Source organism: Podarcis filfolensis, assembly GCF_964270895.1.
Source record: "Podarcis filfolensis genome assembly, chromosome: 16".
Taxonomy (NCBI): domain Eukaryota; kingdom Metazoa; phylum Chordata; class Lepidosauria; order Squamata; family Lacertidae; genus Podarcis; species Podarcis filfolensis.
In genome coordinates, this window is record NC_139620.1 from 19,765,850 (window position 1) to 19,786,977 (window position 21,128).

General features: G+C 44.0%; 1 protein-coding gene across 2 annotated transcripts in view; it reads left to right on the forward strand.

Moving 5' to 3' along the window:
- The window catches only part of MED13L (mediator complex subunit 13L), a 163,838-nt gene that overhangs the window by 135,883 nt on the left and 6,827 nt on the right, over positions 1-21,128 (forward strand). For both annotated transcript variants that reach the window (XM_083589649.1, XM_083589650.1), the window contains exons 18-28: positions 1,049-1,228; positions 1,600-1,823; positions 3,774-3,966; positions 5,426-5,876; positions 6,562-6,781; positions 9,200-9,388; positions 10,780-11,003; positions 12,006-12,148; positions 12,675-12,833; positions 14,297-14,473; positions 17,149-17,303. In XM_083589649.1, the coding sequence (XP_083445775.1) occupies positions 1,049-1,228; positions 1,600-1,823; positions 3,774-3,966; positions 5,426-5,876; positions 6,562-6,781; positions 9,200-9,388; positions 10,780-11,003; positions 12,006-12,148; positions 12,675-12,833; positions 14,297-14,473; positions 17,149-17,303 (2,315 nt within the window). The remainder of the gene's footprint in view (positions 1-1,048; positions 1,229-1,599; positions 1,824-3,773; positions 3,967-5,425; positions 5,877-6,561; positions 6,782-9,199; positions 9,389-10,779; positions 11,004-12,005; positions 12,149-12,674; positions 12,834-14,296; positions 14,474-17,148; positions 17,304-21,128) is intronic.

Genomic DNA, 21,128 nt, shown 5'->3' on the forward strand with positions numbered 1-21,128 from the left:
ATTCGGGGTTCTAACTTCACAGTTCATTTTGCCCTTCCTTTCCCTGATGCTGACCTACAGCAGTCAGCATTCTATGCCAACTTCACTTGTCATTGGACTGTTTAGCGATTGCTTTTGCAGGTAAGCTGAACGCACTGGTGGCCAGTTTCAGTTACGTTAAAATTCTTGATTTATTTATTTCTATTAGCTGCTCTAACATTCATCCCTGGGGACATTTTAAACACTTTCCCAGTTGACCTACCTGTACAACGATGTGATGTTGTATACCTTTTTTATGTCCATGTGTCTTGTCCTCCCCCATTTCTGGAAACTCCATCCCTCCTCCTCCTGGTTTTCATCCCTGGCCCAATTGTCAGTCAATATTCTGAACACTTTTAAAGTGGGTTCTCTGTACTTCTGTACTTACCCAGTGCCTGCTGATAACCTCTCTTTTATGAATGGCTGTTGACATTTTGTTTCGATCAGCAATGGCACTTAAATGATTGAATGTCATTTAGAATGTATGATGCTCTACAATATTAAGCTGTGTATGTTTTGAGTGCCTGTATTCTGTTTACTGAACTCCACTTATTTTAACAAGACTCGGCAGCCACTGGAAGCATGTAGGTCATGCATGTGATATTCTGCAGAGCCTCTTAACATATGGACAAGGGACTATGCCCAGTGGAGCTCTCGTTCTTTTTCAACTTCAAACTGCTTTTTGAAAGTCACACAAGGTTTTCAAGTGTCTTGCAAATTGCAGAATGCGTGAAAGCTGTGCATGCACATCTCAGAACTGTGGCTTATGTGCATCTTCTGTAAGATCTTCTTTTGGGTGAGGCTTCTAGAGAACCAATCAAAGTATCATTATCAAGATCAGAGTATAGTGTTGGATACCACCAGAAAGATGAAAAAGACTTCCTTGGAATTTTGAAACTACTATTAATATATTGATGGATTAAAAAGTAAGATACTCTGTGATTATTATTTTTTAAAGCAAGGGAATTGAACCATTTTGGATGCCTGTCACTGTATTCTTGAGTCTAGCTGCTTTGTTGTTGTTTTTCAGTTCTAGACATCAGTATGCTCTCCTCCCAGGACGTAGTACGCATGCTCCTGTCTCTCCAGCCTTTCCTCCAAGATGCCATCCAGAAGAAGCGGACTGGCAGGACCTGGGAAAACATCCAGCATGTCCAAGGACCCCTCACCTGGCAGCAGTTCCATAAAATGGCAGGACGGGGAACCTATGGTACAGCAAACACACCCATACTTTTATTTCTTTGTGCTGATGCAGGAGACCACAGCTTTCTAGATTTAAAAAATGGCAGGTTTGGGATGCACATCGCCACGTGCGTTATCCAGTAGGCGCCATGCCAGCTGCGTTCCATGCACCATTCACACCCAATAGTCGTTGTGCTGGCTGCGGTTTTCACAGCAGCAAAACCTTTATTGCTTGATTGCAAGGCATTTCCGGTAACCTTTCAGTGGAGGAAGTGGCTCCATGGAAGGTGTCCGGAGCCATATGGTACTTTTTGCATCGAAAGCTAGTCTTGGACAGCCTGTCAAAGCTCATCCTGTGGTGTCTTGAGTCCTCTGACACTTCCTTCCCTGTTGATTCAGGTTCAGAGGAGTCTCCTGAGCCTCTTCCAATCCCCACTCTGCTGGTCAGCTATGACAAGGACTTCCTGACAATCTCTCCGTTCTCCTTGCCATTCTGGGAGAGGCTGCTGCTGGACCCATATGGAGGCCATCGGGATGTTGCTTATATCGTGGTGTGTCCAGAAAATGAGGCCTTGCTTGATGGAGCCAAAACTTTCTTCAGGGACTTGAGCGCCGTATATGAGGTTGGTGAGCAAGAGGGAGTTTCGTAAGGTTTATTAGGACTCTGTGCCCTCCCCCCCCCAATAAAAAAGCAGGTGTCCGTGACCGAAATTATAGCAAACAGCAGCCCTCGTCTTTTGTCTTTCATTTGTGCCCCAAAAGATTACACCATCAGTATCTATTATTGGAAAAATGGCATAGCTAGAGCAGCATGGGAGGGCTAAAGGCAATAATTGGGACGCGGGTGGCTCTGTGGTTTAAACTACAGAGCCTAGGACTTGCTGATCAGAAGGTCAGCGGTTCGAATCCCCGCGACGGGGTGAGCTCCCGTTGCTCAGTCCCTGCTCCTGCCAACCTAGCAGTTTGAAAGCACATCAAAGTGCAAGTAGATAAATAGGTACCACTCCGACGGGAAGGTAAACGGCATTTCCGTGCGCTGCTCTGGTTCACCAGGAACGGCTTAGTCATGCTGGCCACATGACCCAGAAGCTGTACGTCGGCTCCCTTGGCCAATAAAGCGAGATGAGCGCCGCAACCCCAGAGTTGGCCACGACTGGACCTAATGGTCAGCGGTACCTTTACCTAGCCTTTGCCAACCTGGTCCCTTCTGCACCAGTTTTAGTTTGTGACTCCCATCAACTCTAGCATGCACAAACTTGCTGAGGCTCATGGGCAGAGCCGTAGCTAGGCAATCTTGTGCCCTGGCAGAACTGTCCACATTGCGCCCCCTAGCCACTGACAAATTCACTCTTCTCTCCCTCTCCTCCAACCAGCCCCCCATTCAATTCACCCTCTATCTAAAACATTTTCTTATGAGGCAATAATTAATATTTTTGTTTATAGACATATTTATGAACATATTTTAAAGCCGATTTTGTGTCTCCCCCTTGCTTGTGCCCCTGGCGGGGGCCCACCTCACCCCCTCCCCATTTATGGCCCTGCTCACAGGAGTTGTAGATTAAAAACATCCAGAGGGTAGCGGGTTGGCAAAGTCTGCTTTAAAGCATCAGAGTCTCTCTTCAAAATAACCAGGTGACGGCAAAAACTGCAATTTTAGCATGGACAATTAGAATAAGATCTATTATTTCATTATTGATGTATTTTGTATAGTTAAGTTTTTGCCTCTATCTTCAGTACACTTCTTTTTATTTTATTGCTATGGCTAGTAGCTGATGCAAATAAAGATTCTTCTGATTCTGATTCAGCAGATTCTCAAAGAAGCAGAAAATTAGTGTCATGTCCGGGGGTGTGGGGGTGTTCTTTGGAGTATACAAACCTTTTTCTTAGCCTAGCAAACCAGGGGGATCATGAGGTAAGGAAAAATATCTACAGTTCTTTGAAAAATTGGCACATTTGGATTATATGCAATTTCTCGTGTTGGTTTTATTTTATTTTTGGAAAGCCCTGTTATTGTATAGCATTGCCAGTCCATTCAATTTTCTGTTTATTCTCAGAGGCACACTCCTATTTTTTTTATTATTTCCAGTCCAAGACAGCAGTAATGCTTCAATTATCCACTAGGCTGCAGTAATGCTTAAGCAACAAGTCAGGGTGGGTAACAGAAACAAAAACTATTTCAGTGTCCACAATTGCAAACATTGTGGAGCAGGAAAGCTTCTGTTGCAATTGCTCACTGTTTTAGTGTGATATCCTGAGAGAGCTCAGAGTGCTTGAGTTCCACTGAAAGTCATGGCAGATAAGCACACTGGCATTGAAATAAATTGCACTTGGGCAAACTTGGATTCTTATTTTCTGTCCTTTAGGCTTAATTGTGAGCCAGTTGAAATAAAGTGAGAGATAGACTTTTTGTTTCATTTATGCTTTACCTGTGGGAGTATCCCATTTTTTAAAAAATAAAATAAATGTTGGATTGGGGATGCATGTTCAGACCTCTGAAGATTTCTAGAACTAGATCTGTGATTTCTGAATATGTATTGCACTACTACAATCAGTTTTCCTCTTTATGTCTCCAGATGTGTCGACTTGGTCAACATAAACCAATCTGTAAAGTGTTGCATGATGGGATCATGCAAGTGGGAAAGACTGTAGCCCAGAAGCTGACAGATGAGCTTGTGAGTGACTGGTTTAACCCACCCTGGGGCAATGAAGACTGTGACAATCATTCCAGGCTCAAACTTTATGCGCAAGTCTGTCGTCACCACCTAGGTAAGTGCAGAGACAGAGTAGATCGGAGGCAATTCATTTCAGCTGGGCTCTTCAGCTTGAAAGCCCAGACACTTTACATTCTCTCAATGGTGCTGCCTGTCCCAAAGGTTGCATAGGTAGCCAAGAGCAGAAGGACAGTTTTGATGGAGTGAACTCTAAAGGTCCATCTAGTTCAGTGTCCTCTTTCCATCGGTGGTCAGCCACGTGCTTCTGGGAAGCATATAAACAGACATGAGGGTAACACCTCTCCTTATATATGGAGCCTAGTTCTCATGGCTAATAGTTATTTATTTTTACACTTCTCTCCCCGGGCTTGTGTTGGGGTGATTTTCTTGTAGTTGCTTAATCTTGGCAGGTATATCCTGTTTTTCCAACCAGCCTGACTTCTTTTACTGCTCACACTTTGTTCTGAATCTGTTGAGCATTGGCTGAAAAACTGATGTATGTGATGATTCATGAGGTCAGTTTCTTGGCTGCTGGATGCGATATCCGATCAAATGGTTATGATTAGCGCACTATATTTTCTGGGGCATATAGTGGAAAGAATTGGCATTCTATGGCTTTCTCCTATGTGGCCCAGCTGTAGCATTCTCTGCTTCTCTGTTACTGCTAAGGAAACTCTACTCTGTCCTAAGCTTAGTCATAGACAAGCCAGAAAGAAGGAAGCATATACAAATCAACATGTCCCTGCCTTGGGATAATCAGGAGATACAACCTTCTAGGCAGATGCCCTCTACTATATGTGGGAACATTGCTCCTTCCTTCAGTAAGATACAGGTTCAGAACCATGCAACTTTATGTTCCACTCTATCCCCAAGACGTGGGATAGTCTACGGTGTTAACTTTTTAAAAGGGGGGGGGGCAAGGAAAAACAGCTTTCTACTAATACGTAACCTCAAATCAAAAGGGAGGTCTGATCAAATTGTGTGGGAAGAAGGAAGAGGAGCGATCATTCCCTGGCCCGTGTGGGGAGCATCCTGCACACCAGTATGTGAAAAGTGCCAGCACCTTATTTGGTCCATTGAGTAATGGATGAGGCCTGTCCTTCCCAACATAACTCCAGAACAACTTCCAGGATTGGAATTCATATGCTGAATCCTCAGTTAAGCACATACCAGCAAAACCTGTCAGTAACGTAAACAGCCAGTTCCCATGACATTTTGCAAAATTGGATTTATACATCTGTACTCCTTGGGCTTCCAGAACAAGCAATAAAAAGGAATCTTCATGATTTCCCTTTCCTCCCACTTGTCACACTGCAGGGACTCTGCAGTGCCACTTGACTCCCAGTCAGTAAAGTCCTTATCAAGGAAATAATTCTGTCTGCCTGCCTGACTCTTGTTTTGAAAGCCTAGACTTTGTGGTGCTTTTTTTGCTTGCTGTTGCCAAGGCTTGCCCTTCAGACAGCCTTTTCCTCGGTCATGATTTTTAACATCTTTGCATCTGTGTATTCTTTCAGCACCTTACTTAGCTACTTTGCAACTTGACAGCAGCCTGCTGGTGCCACCTAAACACCAGACAGCACCAGCACCACCACCAAGCCAGGAACAAACGCTACCCGGGAATTCTGCACCGATTCCTCCCAATTCGGCCTGCCTTGCTGCGCCTGGGGCTCCCCCAACTGGCAGTTCTTTCACCCCCACGCCCAACGGAGGGACCACGAGCCTCCCAGGAGGCAACAGTTCAACCTCTGGATCCACAGTGCCACAGCTGTCAGCATCCTCCTCAGTGCCCAGTATTAACCAGACAAGCACTACCTCCTCTTCAGGGTTCAGCGGTGGCCTACCTCAAGGTCAAAACCCAATTCTTGGTGTAAATTCTACGGAGAGACCCCAAGGAAGCACAGTCTCCGGAGGAGATGCAGAGACAGGGCATAATTCATCTCAACAGCAGCAAGAAGGACAGGAAAGGTAGGTCCAATGAGCATTCACAGCAGAGGGTTTTTAGCTCTGTTTCTCTACATGTGTATGTCTGATGTTCTGTAGTTTATCCCTACATACTATACGATGACTGGTGATTTTTGTTGCTGTTGACGCTCTGCTCATAATCTTGAACGCAGCATTAAGACTGCTTAAGCCAATTGATTTCAGCTGGTTTGCTTTCTGAGATTTCTAGTCCAATCCTGTCACCCAAAGGTCCCAAGGCAGATGGAACATAACAAGAGTAACACTGTTAAACGAAATCAGAATACATCAGCATGGATGGGATTGCCCCAAACTAAAATATTCACCCTGAGAACTCCTTGTTAGAGGGTTTAAGGAGGCATAACTGTGTGGAATCATTGAATTGGAAGGGACCCAAAGGGTCATTTAGTCCCAACTCCCTACTTTGCAGGAACCGCAGCCAAGCCTGTGTTCTGTTGCAACCAACGCTTAGGCTTTGGGATAGCCCAAGGTAACCTTGTAGCACTAAGCTGCTGTCTCTTAATAATTCGCTTTTTCTGTGCCTTTGGAGCAAGCCGGTCCTCTTTTCTTGAGCTGCTTCAGGGCCTCCCCCTTCCTTTCCCCCTATGCCTCTTTTCCATAGCCCCCCATATGTGTAATCTCTTTACTGAAGATGTTTTAAATCAGCACTTAACACCCTGTTCTTTTCTAGTTCTGCAGAGAGGGAGAGGATAGGAATTCCAACGGAACCCGAGTCGGCAGATAGCCACGCCTACCCTCCGGCTGTCGTCATCTACATGGTGGATCCTTTCACCTACACTGCCGAGGAGGAATCCACCTCTGCCAACTTCTGGCTCTTGAGCTTGATGCGGTGTTACACAGAGATGCTGGACAACTTGCCTGAACATATGAGGAATTCTTTCATTCTCCAGGTAACTTATCTATTTATATAGAAATTTTTATAGTGGGCCCTTCTAGCCACTAAAACCCATTTAAAAGCAGCCTCGGCAGCAGAGATCACAAGTAAAAATGACCTCAGCAGGCAAAAAATGTTTTCATTGGTCGGCAAAAGACAGCCAGAGAGGGGACTATCTGTGCTTTATGGGGCAAGATATTCCACAGTATTGGTGCACCCACAGAAGCTCTATTCCTAGTCATCCTCAACAGTGCCTCGACACTCAGAGGGGACACAGAGAAGGGCCTCTCCTTCTGATCTTTGGAAGCAAGGAGGGTGATAAAGGAGGAGGTCCCTCAGGTGTCCTGGGCCCAGGCCACTTAGAGAGAGACTGGTTTGCCTCTTAGATTTTGAGCCAAATGGTGCTCTTGCCAGCTCATTATGTGCCTTGCTTATATCCACAAACCTGTAGTTTGGTTTGCAAGTACATGGCCTTTTGCCAGTGGAAATCAGAGCTCTAAATAGAACGCAGCATGACATATTGAATATAGCACATTCTCTTCTGCAAGATTCTTCCGGACAGCACAGTTTGTGCAAACGTTTTTAGAGCAACGTGTCTTTTTGTGGGTTTATTGTGGCTTGGGAGCAGAAATTAAATTTATGTAGGGTACATTACATACCCCTAGTAGCAAATATCTCATAGGACACCTGCACAGGACATCCTGTAGAACCATTCAAATTAAGATCTTGATTTAATCTCATTTGCTTTGTGAATGTAGCTGTGTTGGAATACCTTAGAAGATTTTTGCTGGCTCTGTAGCAAGATAAAGCACAAAAATCTTGGGAGGAAATTGGCAGTGGCCATTAGGCACACATTGAATGTGTGATGTGTCTGCTGTACCCAGGAGTAGTGATGATGATGATGATAATTAATAATAAATAATATTGTTTATACCCCACCCATCTGGCTGGGTTTCCCCAGCTGCTCTGGGCAGCTTCCAGCAAAATATAAAAAATAACTTAGTATAAGTATAAAAAATAACTTAGTCAGACATTAAAAACTTCCCTGAACAGGGCTGCCTTTTGATGTTTTCTAAAAGTTGTGTAATTCTTTATCTCCCTGACATCTGATAGGAGGGTGTTCCACAAGGAGGGTGCCACTGCCAAGAAGGCCCTCTGCCTGGAACCCTTTGATTACTACACATAATTAGTTTAGTGTTTATTCTGTAAAGATCTTGACCTCCAGATGAGTCTGAGGTTTAATTCTCACAAACAGCAAAGTAAACCAGTATCTGGAGTATTAACAGCAAGTGCAGCTCATACGATGGAACACTTACCCATGGGGAAAAATTACCTCCGTGTATTTATTTTATTTACAGCATTTCTATACCACTTAATACATTAAAAATCTCTCTATACAGTGGACAGAAAACTGAAGCAGCTACAGACAACTTAAACAAAAATATTGCAAAAATACAGAGTTACGTATAAAAATGTTACATTAATACAGAGAGATCAGTTTATTTTCCTTCTGACACACCCTCCTTTTCAGCCTCTGGGTTCTCACCCAGGATCCCCAAAAACTCTCAGCTCACTCATAAAAGTCTCACAACGAGAAGACTAGTCTGTCACTCTAGACTTGCTTTTTATGGGCAGGCCCACAGCTGTACCCCATTCAGCTACTCTCTCCACACCCAGTTCCAGGTACAACAGCAGGTTTCCCAGGGAGTCCAAAGAATGGGAAAGTGCACCCCCCTAGCTCTTTCTTCACTCTCTGTCCTCTCCTCTGCCTCCAACCAGATAGAGTTAGCCTGTCAGGGAGAAGCCTTGGCCAGGAGCTTTTCTACTTGAAAGCCAGCTTTCTATATGGAAGCCTCATTTCTGGATGAAAGAATTTCCCATCCTCTTGAGTTCCTATCTTTGTGAAGTCGAACAGCCAATGAGCAGGTTTCCTACTGCAGCTGCTGCTTTTGAGAGCCTGGCTGAAAACATAGCTTTTCTGACAGGTACTTGGGTGTCAGAGGTTCTCTTGAAGGCCATGGAGTTGCAGTACATCAGACACACACATGAAAATTGCTTCTAGATGACTAAGCAGTGGCATAATGGGACTCTTATTATTGATAACGGGTTCTCTCCAGGCTATTGAAATGGCATCAGTTTGTGTGAACTCGCTCAGCTCACCCCAGTCTGTGGCAAATGGCTCATGTTGTAGAACGGGCAGAATAACAGTGATTGCTTCACACACTAAGGGAACAGCGTGTCCAAGTTTTCTACTCTCAAAAAGCTACAACCTCCAAAACAGTTTAAAAATTATCAGGTTTCTTGCTTGCTTTCAATTTTGTGTATACGGGCAAAAAAATATCTTTATGAGTGTCCCTTAAATATTAAACATGCGAACGGATCCTAAGATGAGCCTTATAATCCTGACTTGGTTCCTCTGTCTATCACACTCTAGATTGTGCCTTGCCAATACATGCTGCAGACCATGAAGGACGAGCAAGTCTTTTACATTCAGCACTTGAAGTCTCTGGCGTTCTCTGTCTACTGCCAGTGCAGGCAACCGTTGCCCACACAGATCCACATCAAGTCCCTGACCGGCTTTGGGCCGGCAGCCAACATCGAGATGACTCTCAAGAACCCGGAGGTGAGTGCTCTAACAAACACACACAATAACCAGCCCCACCCTGGAAAGCTGAAACGGAACCCGGTACTTGGCCTAAAGTATCTAATTGCTGTCTTGAGCCCAAGTTACCGCGAGAAGCAGGCAGAGGAGGACGTGGCAGTTGCTTTGAATCTCTGGTTGAGAAACCGAGAGCAGCGATAGACTCCAAGGCTACCGAGGCTGTTTCAATGCATTGAGGAGGTTAACAGCACGGCTGGGTTTGCAGCCTAACCCTACCACCCTGAATTTTAGAAGCCTCAAAGCTGAATGATCATTTGCTTCCTTTTCACATGTTACTAAACACCTTAATACGTGTGTCTTGGAATGAAGCAAACACACAGATGCATTGTCTCAACACCCTTAGGTCAGTAGAACTTCCAACTGTGCAAATCAACAAAACAAAACAAAACACCACCCAGAAATATGACACTGCAAAAATAATAAATAACAATGGTGTCAAATGCTGTCTTCCTTGAGCCAAGGATAGTGGAACCTGCTCAGTCCAGAATGAGCACCTCCACTGACTTATATATACACTCAGGATTTCTAAAGTAAGCAGCACAAGAACAGACGTCTACATCAGTGCATCTAACCATAAAAGATGCATATAAAATTATTCTGGAGAACTGCATTATCTCACGTGGCTTGACTCTTTTATACGTGATATATATATGTAATTCGTGTATTTGGCATGTAATTATTTGAGGAGAAAGGACAACGACCATGCACCTATCAGTTGAGGCATAAGCTCATGCTTGATGCAAGAAGCTCACTTGGGTCAGAGCCGACAAATTCCACATAGAAATCTGTTTAAACACCATTCCTCCTCCATCTCAGTTCAAAACTTTGTTACATATTGTGATGAGAGAGAGAAGAGAGGAGGGAGTGAATCAATGGGCACAACACCTGTCCTTGCTCTGAAAAAATAATAATACCTATGTTCTGAGCTTGTTTTGAGAGTTTTTATGAAGTGGCTGCCCCACTACGCAATGGATTTTTATTTACTTATTTGAGGTATTGATACGCTGCTTAATCATTAAGTGGTGTACACAAAATTACAATTAAAAATAAACCACACAAAGGGTAACAACAAGAAGGGTGCCTGCCTAATCTCAGATGGGAGGGAGTGCTACAGGCGTGGGCATCCAACACTGAATGCACTGCTTCTAGCCATAGAGGAGCATGGAGGAGTGTAGGGATCAGATCTTCCTTAAGATTAAAATCTTGAGATATTTGCTGTTTGAGTGTTCAAGGCGTACAGTGCTGGTAGCTCTCCACAGCCCTTGCTTCAGACAAATGGCATACCATAAGCAGAGAGCTGCTGTGACCTTAAAAGTTTTTTCAACATCTTACGTGATGTCTTCTTTTTACAGCGGCCCAGCCCCATTCAGCTGTACTCCCCTCCGTTTATCCTGGCACCCATCAAAGACAAACAGACAGAGCTCGGGGAGACCTTTGGAGAAGCCAGCCAGAAGTACAATGTGCTCTTTGTTGGGTATTGTTTATCTCACGACCAGCGGTGGCTTCTGGCCTCCTGCACCGACCTGCACGGCGAGTTGTTGGAAACCTGCATTGTCAACATCGATTTGCCAAACAGGTAGGGCAGAAAACCGGGTTTCTACACATAGTAGCTGAACATGCTCTTTGCATGCAGAAGGTTTCAGTCATCCGCAGCATTTCCAGTTTTGGGGATCTTGAATGGCTTGGCTTGGCTGGACAAGCCCTCTATTTCCCTGACATCTTAGAGTACTTCTGCTAGCCACAGAAGAGGCAGTACTGTATTATTATTATTAGTAGAAAGAGCATTAGCATTAATTAATTAATTTATTATTATTATTATTATTTCCATTTATGGACTTCTTACTATCTAAAATATCTCAAAGCAGTTTAAGTACACCATGAGCAAATAAAACCATGTCAAATGATTCACATAGCAAAATGCATAACATCCTTATGCATAAACATAATCTAAAATCAGAGAGCACTACAAGGTCACATAAATATAAAATTTCAAACAATGCAACATACACGCATTCAGCCATCCAATCTCTCTCATCATCCATTTCACATAACCACTGCAACCATTCACACCCTCAAGCATCATCAACCGCCCATACGTAAACTACTCACATTCAACAATATTGCAGCCCACATTTGAAGGGTCACTGCCAAGCATACACAAATAAGATACCCTCTGAAGCAGTACTGGACTCATGACCCATCACTGTTGGACCATCTAATACACCCCTCTCATCTCTCACCTAAGAAGGGGCCAGCTCTATATCAGGCTCTCATCTTGGAGGGCATAGAACTACTTCCATCCAGTCACTTCCAACTACAGAATCAGTTGATTAGGTGGACTAGCGGTCTGGCTCCGTTTACAGACAATTCATTTAGTCACCCCGATGGCACTCAAAGTTCTTGTTTGGTTGCCCATGTGAGAAGAAATACTCTTCAATGTGAATCTATACTACTGCTTTCCAGTTCTTCACAGATGGAGCATACATTTTAGAAATCCCATGAATTCACACCTTAAATTAGGTTATTGCTACCCTAGGCTGAAATACAAAAATATTCTTTTGTTCTCCCATCTTCATAGATCAAGGAGGTGCAAGGTATCGGCCCGTAAAATTGGCTTGCAGAAGCTGTGGGAATGGTGTATTGGGATCGTCCAGATGACATCACTGCCCTGGAGAGTTGTGATTGGACGCCTTGGGCGACTGGGCCATGGGGAGTTGAAAGGTACGCTGAGCACGTGCTCTTTAACAGGTTGCAAAGCATAGCAGCAGGTACTGGCTTGGGGAACAGAGTTGCTTATTGGTATTATGTTACTTGGAAGAGAACCCTTGATAACAGCACGACAGTACAGATTAAAACCACACTAAGCCACAACAGTCTTGAGCTCAGTTTAACCCCCAGTTAAGAAGTCTGGGGGTCTTCACCTGTAGTACAGAATCATGTCTTCTGTTGGCTGAAAGGGAGGCGGGTGAGAAAGGGGGGAGGATGGGGAGAGCAGGTGAGCATGCGGAGCAAAGATTATAAGGAAGAGCATGAGAGAGCCCTTAAGAACTAAGAAGCAGAGAATGATGCTGAGGGAACCAGTGTGTGAATGCAGAGCTGTGCAGACAGGAGTGTGTAACCGTGTACAGTCAAGAGGGCAAGTTTCCCCTGTAAGTACTGGGTTGAGTACTGTTGAGGCTCTTGTGAGTGTGAGAAGATCCCGTGAGAGACTCCAGTGGCATTTTCTCCCTTGCTCTCCCTTTTCCAGACTGGAGCATCCTGCTTGGAGAGTGTTCGCTGCAGACAATCAGCAAGCAGTTGAAGGAGGTGTGTCGGATGTGTGGCATCTCTTCTGCAGACTCCCCCTCAATTCTCAGTGCCTGTTTGGTTGCCATGGAGCCCCAGGGGTCATTTGTGGTGATGCCAGGTAATAAGCCACACTAGAGTCTGATGTTGTGCTTAGTGTATTTATCGTCACTTAACATCTCATCCATTTCCACTATTTTTGGTGGGGGCTGGATTTGTTTTCAAAATGCTATATCTACTTTGGCATATGTTGAAGTACTGTGCCATGTATTCAGCAGATGTAGTATGAAGAAGCGGCAGGAGGAGATGACATTTCCCTCATTCTACAACCCTCAAATATAAAATACATTGATCTCCTTTTCAATCTGACTGATGAATATTGTGTTCAGATGAGTGTAAAATTTACATGTGTTGAAGCAGTGCAACTGCCCATCTTTGCTGGATCCTGGGTGCTGGGTGCAACTTTTTGTCTGAGCCCAACCCACACAAATTGCTTCCCCTTGAATGACCTATGAAAGCATCACACTGATTTGGTCCACATAGATTAGGCTCCACATGCATAAGCTTTGGGCAAGCATTGTAGCTAACACTTGGATGTCCATTGGACCTAGAGGAAGGAGAGGAGAACCATTAGAGCCCCATTCCCCTCTGCATATAGCTTCTAGTCATTATAATCTCCAGCTCAGGTAACATCATGCAGGGATGAGCACGTTAAGTGTTCTAAATTGTGCAGGAACCTTCCACAAGTCCCAGAGGTTCTTTGCTTCAGAGGTTCAGCCTCCAAATAATGGGGAAAGGGTGTGCTTAAGAATGTAAGAGCCTTGCTGCTGGATCACACCAAAGGCCATTCTGTTCTCAACCCGATGCTGAAGTGGGAATCTCACAAGCCGGACATGAGCACAACACTGCTTGTGTCTCTAAACCACAATTCTATGCATTCTTGTTACTTTTCAACAGTATCTCTTATAAAATAAAAGTAGTAGCCTAAAGCGATGTGGGCACATTCCCTTTATATTTTGATTTTTAAACATTCCCTGTTACTGGAAAGCCTTTCCCCAGGGGCATATAAGTAAAATCTTTGTCTTCCTCATTGCATGGATATACTGAGTTAGAGAAAAAGGCTGATTTGAATGCAATGGGGAAACCATGGTTTGACCATTTGGTTCTCCGTTCACACTTAAGTTCCTTCACTAACTTCCTTGTTTGGCTGAGCCACGGTTTCCAGTTATGTCCATATCAGCAAGCTTTGCTTTGAACTTGGGTTGCAAATCCAGTTCAACCCATTGTTTCTGATTCAGGCTTGGGGAGGATAAATGTGAACTGGAGATGGCTGATTCAGATGCAACTGCAAACCCTGGTTTGCTTGTACAAAGAATTGTAGAAAGGATTAGTGTGTGAGAGGGAGGAGGAAGAACCCTACATTTCGGTCTGAGGATCAAACCAGGGTGGGGCTACGCTGGTTTGAGTCCATTTGTTCCCTTTGCTGCTTTTGATAGTCTTAATTTCACACGCTTGCACACACTCTTTTTAATGGTGCCTTGGCCATTCTGAGGCCTGACAAATCTACTCTGCTTCTCTTGACAGATGCTGTCACGATGGGGTCTGTGTTTGGCCGCAGCACTGCTCTTAACTTGCAGTCATCCCAGCTGAATACGCCACAGGATGCCTCTTGTACACACATCTTGGTGTTTCCAACCTCTGCAACCATCCAAGTCGCTCCAGCAAACTATCCAAATGAGGATGGATTCAGCCCCAATAATGGTAAGTCAGCTGCTGGGCAGCGTGTAGCGAATTGCCCTATAACGTTGATCAAAACATTCTTGCTCTAACAGTCATTGGCAAGCGCTGCTGCTTTTATACCAGAAACATGAAGACAAACAATGGGAGCTTCTTGTTCATTGAGAAAAATTGTTTCTTCTTTTTCTGTTCAACTGACTACTTAGCCACGTGCTCTTGTTTAGGAAGCCAAATTGGCCAATATTTGCAGGCTGCACATAGTGAAAAGAAGCCAAGCTTCTTTCTTTAATAGCTTTGTTTAATTGCAAAGACTCTGTGTGGTATAGTTTGGCTTTGCTGTGGCTAGTGGGGATTTTGTAAGGGCCGGTTGTTTTCTTACCGTATAACCATATGCGGCAAATATTTTTTGTGGATGTATGATTTGCCCTGTTGTTCTGTGGTTAGCATTAAGCTGATCAATCTGCATGCTCACACTGCACCTGATTCGTAGGTTTCTAGATGGTCTGGAGTAATGTGACAGGGAGGGGTACTCTGGAGAGAGGCAAATAATGCAAGGCCAGCAGAGATACATGGATAAACTACACAGAACCCAGGAGCTCATTTCCCAAAATGGTTCAGCCTTTTGCAGAAGCTTGGCTGTTTGTACTATTCCTATACATAGCTCTTATAATGAAATGGGGAGAAGGAGAACAATGTATACCACCTTGAGATCCTTGGAAGATAAAGGTGTTCTATAAATAAAATAAATAAAAATGATTTGAATTATTAAGGTTATATTTGTAAAAGCTGCTTCTGAGTGGAAGAGTGATTTTTTATTTATTAAAAAAAATAGTTTATATCCTGCCCTTCCTCCTCTTGAAGAAATCCACGGTGGCAAACACATAATCAGTAAAACAACTCTTCAGCAATTTTCTGTAGGAAAATTAGGAGAATGTTAATACTTGTCATCTAGAGAGAGAAGAGGCCTTAAAAATGGATGCAAGTTGCAGTATGAAGGGGGCCCTTCAATGATTGGGGGGGTTAATGCAAAGGCCTGGCTTTGATCTGCTGATGGAATTTAGTGGGCCTCATGGGGGACACCTACCCTCCAGTGCCACTGTCCTTTTATGGCCCCCAAATTCCTCCTGAGCACAGGGCTTCCAAATATTTAACCTCCATTAACCTAGCCTTTGGGGTTTCGTGTGCTAATTGGAGCCATGTCTAAAGGCTAGCATTTTCCAAAATGGTGTTAAGATTTAATTTTCTCAACTCCTTGTTCTATGTTTAATAATTAAAGCCTCTGAAGCCATTAACCCTCTTGTTTGTGCCTTGGAGGCTGTCGAGAGCATGGCAATGGCTTTTTGGTTTGTAGCGCACACGTTTGTAGGAAGCAAGCTTAATAAGCCAGGTTAAAAATCACTTCTGGCTGCTGTCTTTGGATGAGGAAGAGGAAGAGTGATAGATTTGTGGGAGGGAAAAGAAATGCTTCAGAGAAGGTGAGGATGAAGAGAGTAGCCAAAAGGCTCCTGCCCACCCCCATCCCTTGGTCTTTCTCTCTCTGCTGCAAATCAACATCATATACTTTCATTTGTAGTAAGTCAAAAGTGGTTTTCTTTTTTCTTTTTGACACAAACAACCAGCCAACTCAGTGCCCTTGGAAAGGGGAAAACCATTCACCAAACGTTTAGATCTCCTTTGCAAACAAGAGATCTGTGTTTGAAAATATTTTTGGAATCATTACTGAGCAAGAATTTACTGCCACTTACTTCACTTTCAGCAGGGACTTCCTGGAGAGTGCATTAAGAAATGGAACAACCTGAGTTTTCATGTGTGGTGCATAAAAAGCACATGAGGCGACGGTGGGGCGAAAAAACAGACTTAGGGGTTGGAGAGGGAGGGGAAGTCACGCTGCACAAGTGGAAGTTCTTGCTTGAACAGGATGACTCGCTTGGATCCAACCCTTTCTCAGCCTAATCTGCCTCACTAGTCTGTTTTTAGAATGAAGTGAGGCGTCATCATGTAACACTGTATTGAGCTCCTTTACTGTGTGATATAAATATAGTAAAGAAATGAATATTATTTAATTTGGCCTATCCATATGAAATTCTGCTGTCCTGTATTGAGAGCGACAGTAGGAGAGAGGGAGACAGTTCTCAGCCCTGGTCCCTTGACACGAAAGGTTGCAAGGCTTTGAGCCACTGATGAGCAGCTGCCCAATAAGCACGTGCCCTGTTGAAAACTGAGTCCTGGCTACTCTCCTGACGGAAGGGACACCTGTCCAAAGGCAAATTTTCTAAACAACAACCACAAGCAACACGCCGGCTAATAATAAACTGACAATATTTTTATAACATCACACTGTTTCAAAATTCATGAACGAATGACATGTAATATGTGCACGGAGTCACAAATTAATACGAATCAAAAAAATGTTCCATAAACAGAAATGGTAGGAGTGGTAAGTCACTTTCAATGATCACTAAAATGGTCACTAAAATTTGCGACTCCATGCACATATTCTATGTCTTCTGTTTATGAATTTTGAAACAGTGTAAAAATATTGCTGCTTAGAGTGTTCTGTTTTGCAACACAGGGGATTTTCAAAGGCAAAGGTTAGCATTGGCCATTCCTCTGTGCAAGTGCTGCCGTGTCCCAAGTCATTCTGTATCCCACAAGGCAACATGACTAATCTCTTCTTTCACTCTTCCTTCCTCTTTGAGATGACATGTTTGTCCTTCCATTCCCGGATGACATGGATAACGACATTGGGATTCTAATGACTGGGAATCTCCACTCGTCTCCCAACTCCTCCCCGGTCCCTTCCCCTGGCTCTCCTTCTGGGATTGGAATCGGACCATCCTTCCAGCATAGCCGGGTAAGTTCCTTTCGATTTCTGCACTGTACTCGCTCAGTAGGTAGTGCTACAAATCCATTATGGCTTTGGGCTCTTGTCTCCCCTCCCTTTCAGTTCAGTCACAAAGTGCTTACTTTAGAGCAGGGGTGGGGAACTTCCTGGGGTCCACATGCAAGGGGAGCAAGGGGAGTGACCCTTACCTTTGTCCAGTAAGGTCACATTCCAGCCATGCAAAAATTTAAGGGCTTCTGCACTCATTCACCTGCCTGTCCCAACAGTCTATCCAGCCTCCACCCATACAAGCAAGAGACATCATTGCTGTTCAAGGATACATCCCAGCCAGGCAAAAGCACTCAAGGGGGAGCATGCAGCACAGCCCGTGATGGGTGTGGCCTCAGTAGAGTTCTGAGGGCCAGATAAAGAGGCCTCGGAGACCACATTCAGAAGTTCCCTGGGGTCCTGCTTTAGAGTCGCTAGGATTTCCCTGGGGGAGAATGTTGTGCCATGTTGCAAGAAGCAAGCATGGCAATCAAATACATTTGGTTCTTTTTGGAAACCGTGCTGAGGTGCCCTTGGCTTCAAGGAATCACATTTAAGGATTCAGTTTTGGAAACGGGCTAGATTTAAGTTTCCACAGAAGGGTTTCTGCAAGAAAAGAGGCTTTCCCCCACCCCCACCCTCCTCCTTTCCTGCTAGCGATAAAACCACCCATCGGAACGCACACTCTCCAGGTGCTGGGATTTTTATGCAGATTTTGTTTTCTTAGCCCAGGGTGCTTGTAGTTCAGCAGTTAGTTCTCCTTAAAGTGGCTTTTAAGAAGCTGGCTCCAGCATCAAAGCTTATTTAAAATGTAAATTAATTTTGTTAATTTCAGAAAGGAAGGTTCTAACTCTGGAAAGCTTAGCGTGTAGTTGAAGTGTTTAGCAAAGTTCCTCCCACTTGCAGCCTCTGTGGCACGAGGCACTTCACGGGGGTTATTATGTATGCCTATCATCCTTTGCTTGGAATGCTCCTGCAACCTGCAGGCTGTGCATTTTTAAGGAGATGGTGGTGGCAGCGGCAGGACTTGTAAAGTGTTTTCTCTTCAAAAGAGAACATTTCCCTTCATCTTCACTCTCAATAAATGAAGGATAATGGGGACAATAAAGTCAATAGAAAGGTTCTGATGCTGCTTTCCTGATTAATAGCACATCTGTGAGTTTCGCATCTCCACTAAGGCAAACATCTGTTTTCTTCTTCTTCTCACTCAAAGTGAAATGGCTTTGTTTTTGCATCCCGGGGGTTACGCATTTGCTCCAGTGGCAGGTGCGGAAGTGGTGAGATCTCCAGTGGCCCCTAAAGGCAGCTACTGTGTGGATTTCCTTTGGGTGTGGCAGATGGAAATTTTCCAGAATCCTGTTGTTTACTAAGTGTGGCACTGAATGATAGAAATAGGCTGCTGGCCTAGTTTTTATATTGTATTCGTGTGCCCCCCCAACTGACATTTTCAAGTTCCTGCTCTCTGGGTTAACCTAAATATATTGCAACATGCACACCTGTCCATAGGGTACTTTTTTGGTTCTTAAAAGCAGAGATGCCTCTGTTACCTAACTATCGGGACTCTTCCCAACCCACAGCCTTCACATCCTCCTTGGGTATTTTTGTCTGGCTTGAACTTTGATAATGCCTCTTGCTTCCCTGGATAGAGGATAGAAAGGGATGCCCAAGTGCTTGTAAAACTAGCCTATGGTACAAAGGTCAAATTGCATCCATTGCTCCACTCACTTTCCCCTCTGCCCTGACTAGCTCTGGCATGTGGCCCCCGGAAAGTTCCCCAGAAGAGAAGGTGGCCCTCTGTATGAAAGAGGGTCCTCACTCCTGCTTGAAAGTGTAGCCTTGCTATCCGTTCTGTACCTCACCACCTCTGAACCCTTGCAGCCTTCCCATTCTGCACCCAACCCCTGCAGTCTTCAAGCAAACAGGTTGTTCAGTAATTTCTACCAAGTCGTACCCATTTTTGCAGATTGTTCGCAACATGGCGTGACGATCCTGCACAGCCTCAGATTTCTCCCATAATGAGATGAGCGATCAGGGAGTTTGGTAACCCAGCGAGGCCCCTTGTAGGCAAATGCCTTTTGGAGCAACTAGCTTAACCATTAACACGAGCCTGGTAATTGAGGTGTAATTTTTGCTCGTACAAAAGCAGCAGCGTGTGATCATTTCCCCCCCAGGTCAAGGGAGGGCACCCTTTCGTCCGTGGACCTTGTAATTAATTGCTGCGGTTTGCAAGCGAGTGCTGCTTCCATGTCCTGCTGTTGAATTTTCAGCCAGGGGAACTCTGAGGCATTCTGGGTGGACAAACTGGTCACTTTGAGGGCCAGCTTGATGAATAAAGTAATTTCAACTTTAGCAGGGACCTGTTAAGTGGGTCCTTTTGAGGATGTTGTGGTGGTCAAGCTGTCTCTCAAATCACCTGCAGTTACTGTAAAAATGTACCACAACTTTATTGTTTTCTGGAGGAGGGATGGGGTGCATATTTGTATTTTATAACTGAAAACATTATAAAACATTACAAATTTAAAATCTTGAATAGTTCCACGGAGTTTGGAGCCCAACCTGTGATATGTCTGCAAATGTACATTTTAAAAAAATATAGCAGGCACGTCCAGTTTCCAAGAGACTGCGATCTACTTCCACTATAAAAAAAAACATGGGCAATGATCTATCCATTGGATTGACCACAGTTGTTGAGCTTTTGGGGGGGGGGGGGAAGCTTCATCAAAGTTGTTAAGCTTTTTGGGGAGAGGTTCAGCCAAAGTTGTTGACATCCCTGCCATTTAGCATCTAGCACAGCACCTTACAATTGCTACAACTGGCAGAAAAATCATCAAGTGTTCTGCCAAGACCCTCAGCAATTTCAGGTGGTCTCTGGGAAAGAAAGTTTGAGAATGACTGCACTATACCATTGAAATGTAAGCTAAGATAATCATGCATCACGCCACAGTTTGATCTAAGTGCCTTTAATTACCAGAATCAATGCACAAATTCTGCCATCAATACGCTGTGTGATATGCAGTACATATAGCAGCATATTCCACACGATACTGGAAGTAACCCATATAAACAGTGTGACTTGTAGACCAGTTTTGCATTGAACGTTGGTTGATTTGATGGAAGCTGTTAGCTCCTGCATCCGTCCCTATTTCAACCCAACTGATCAACACAAATGTTGATCGGAAATTGACATGCTCAGAGAGCAAAGAGAAGCCCGGTGGAATACAAATGTATGTTGAAACAAGACATAACATTTGCGTGGTATTCTAGGGTTTGGCAAATTGCCTTCCCTGAAAAGATCTCATAAACTAAAAGTATCTGAATGGGCAGAACTCAAATTACTGTTACTTGGCTGTACGGCATGATTTTGTTTCTTATACAAATATTGGGGCATGTGGTCTCTCTCTCTCTCTCTCTCTCTCTCTCTCTCACACACACACACACACACACACACACACAAAATCTTTATTCTCAGTAGTGATGGAACTCACAGGTGGAAAATAATTTTATTTATACATATCCTTGTTATTTATTAGTCAATACTTTATTATTATACTTTATTATTGGACCTGCACTGCATCTTTGTACTTTTGTCCTTCCAGCCTGTGCCACCTTATCATTTACATTTTTGATTCTTTGTTTTTCTCTCTGTTTCTTATGCTTGCCCTTCTTAACAGGATCAGTAAAATATTAAATGAGACAAGGTACAATATTTGCATGATTTGAGGGGAGGACAAGACTGGCAGTCAAATTTGCCACCTCCCTTTAATAAGCCTCCTGTACCAACTGAAGCTGAGTACCCATTGTCTTCTC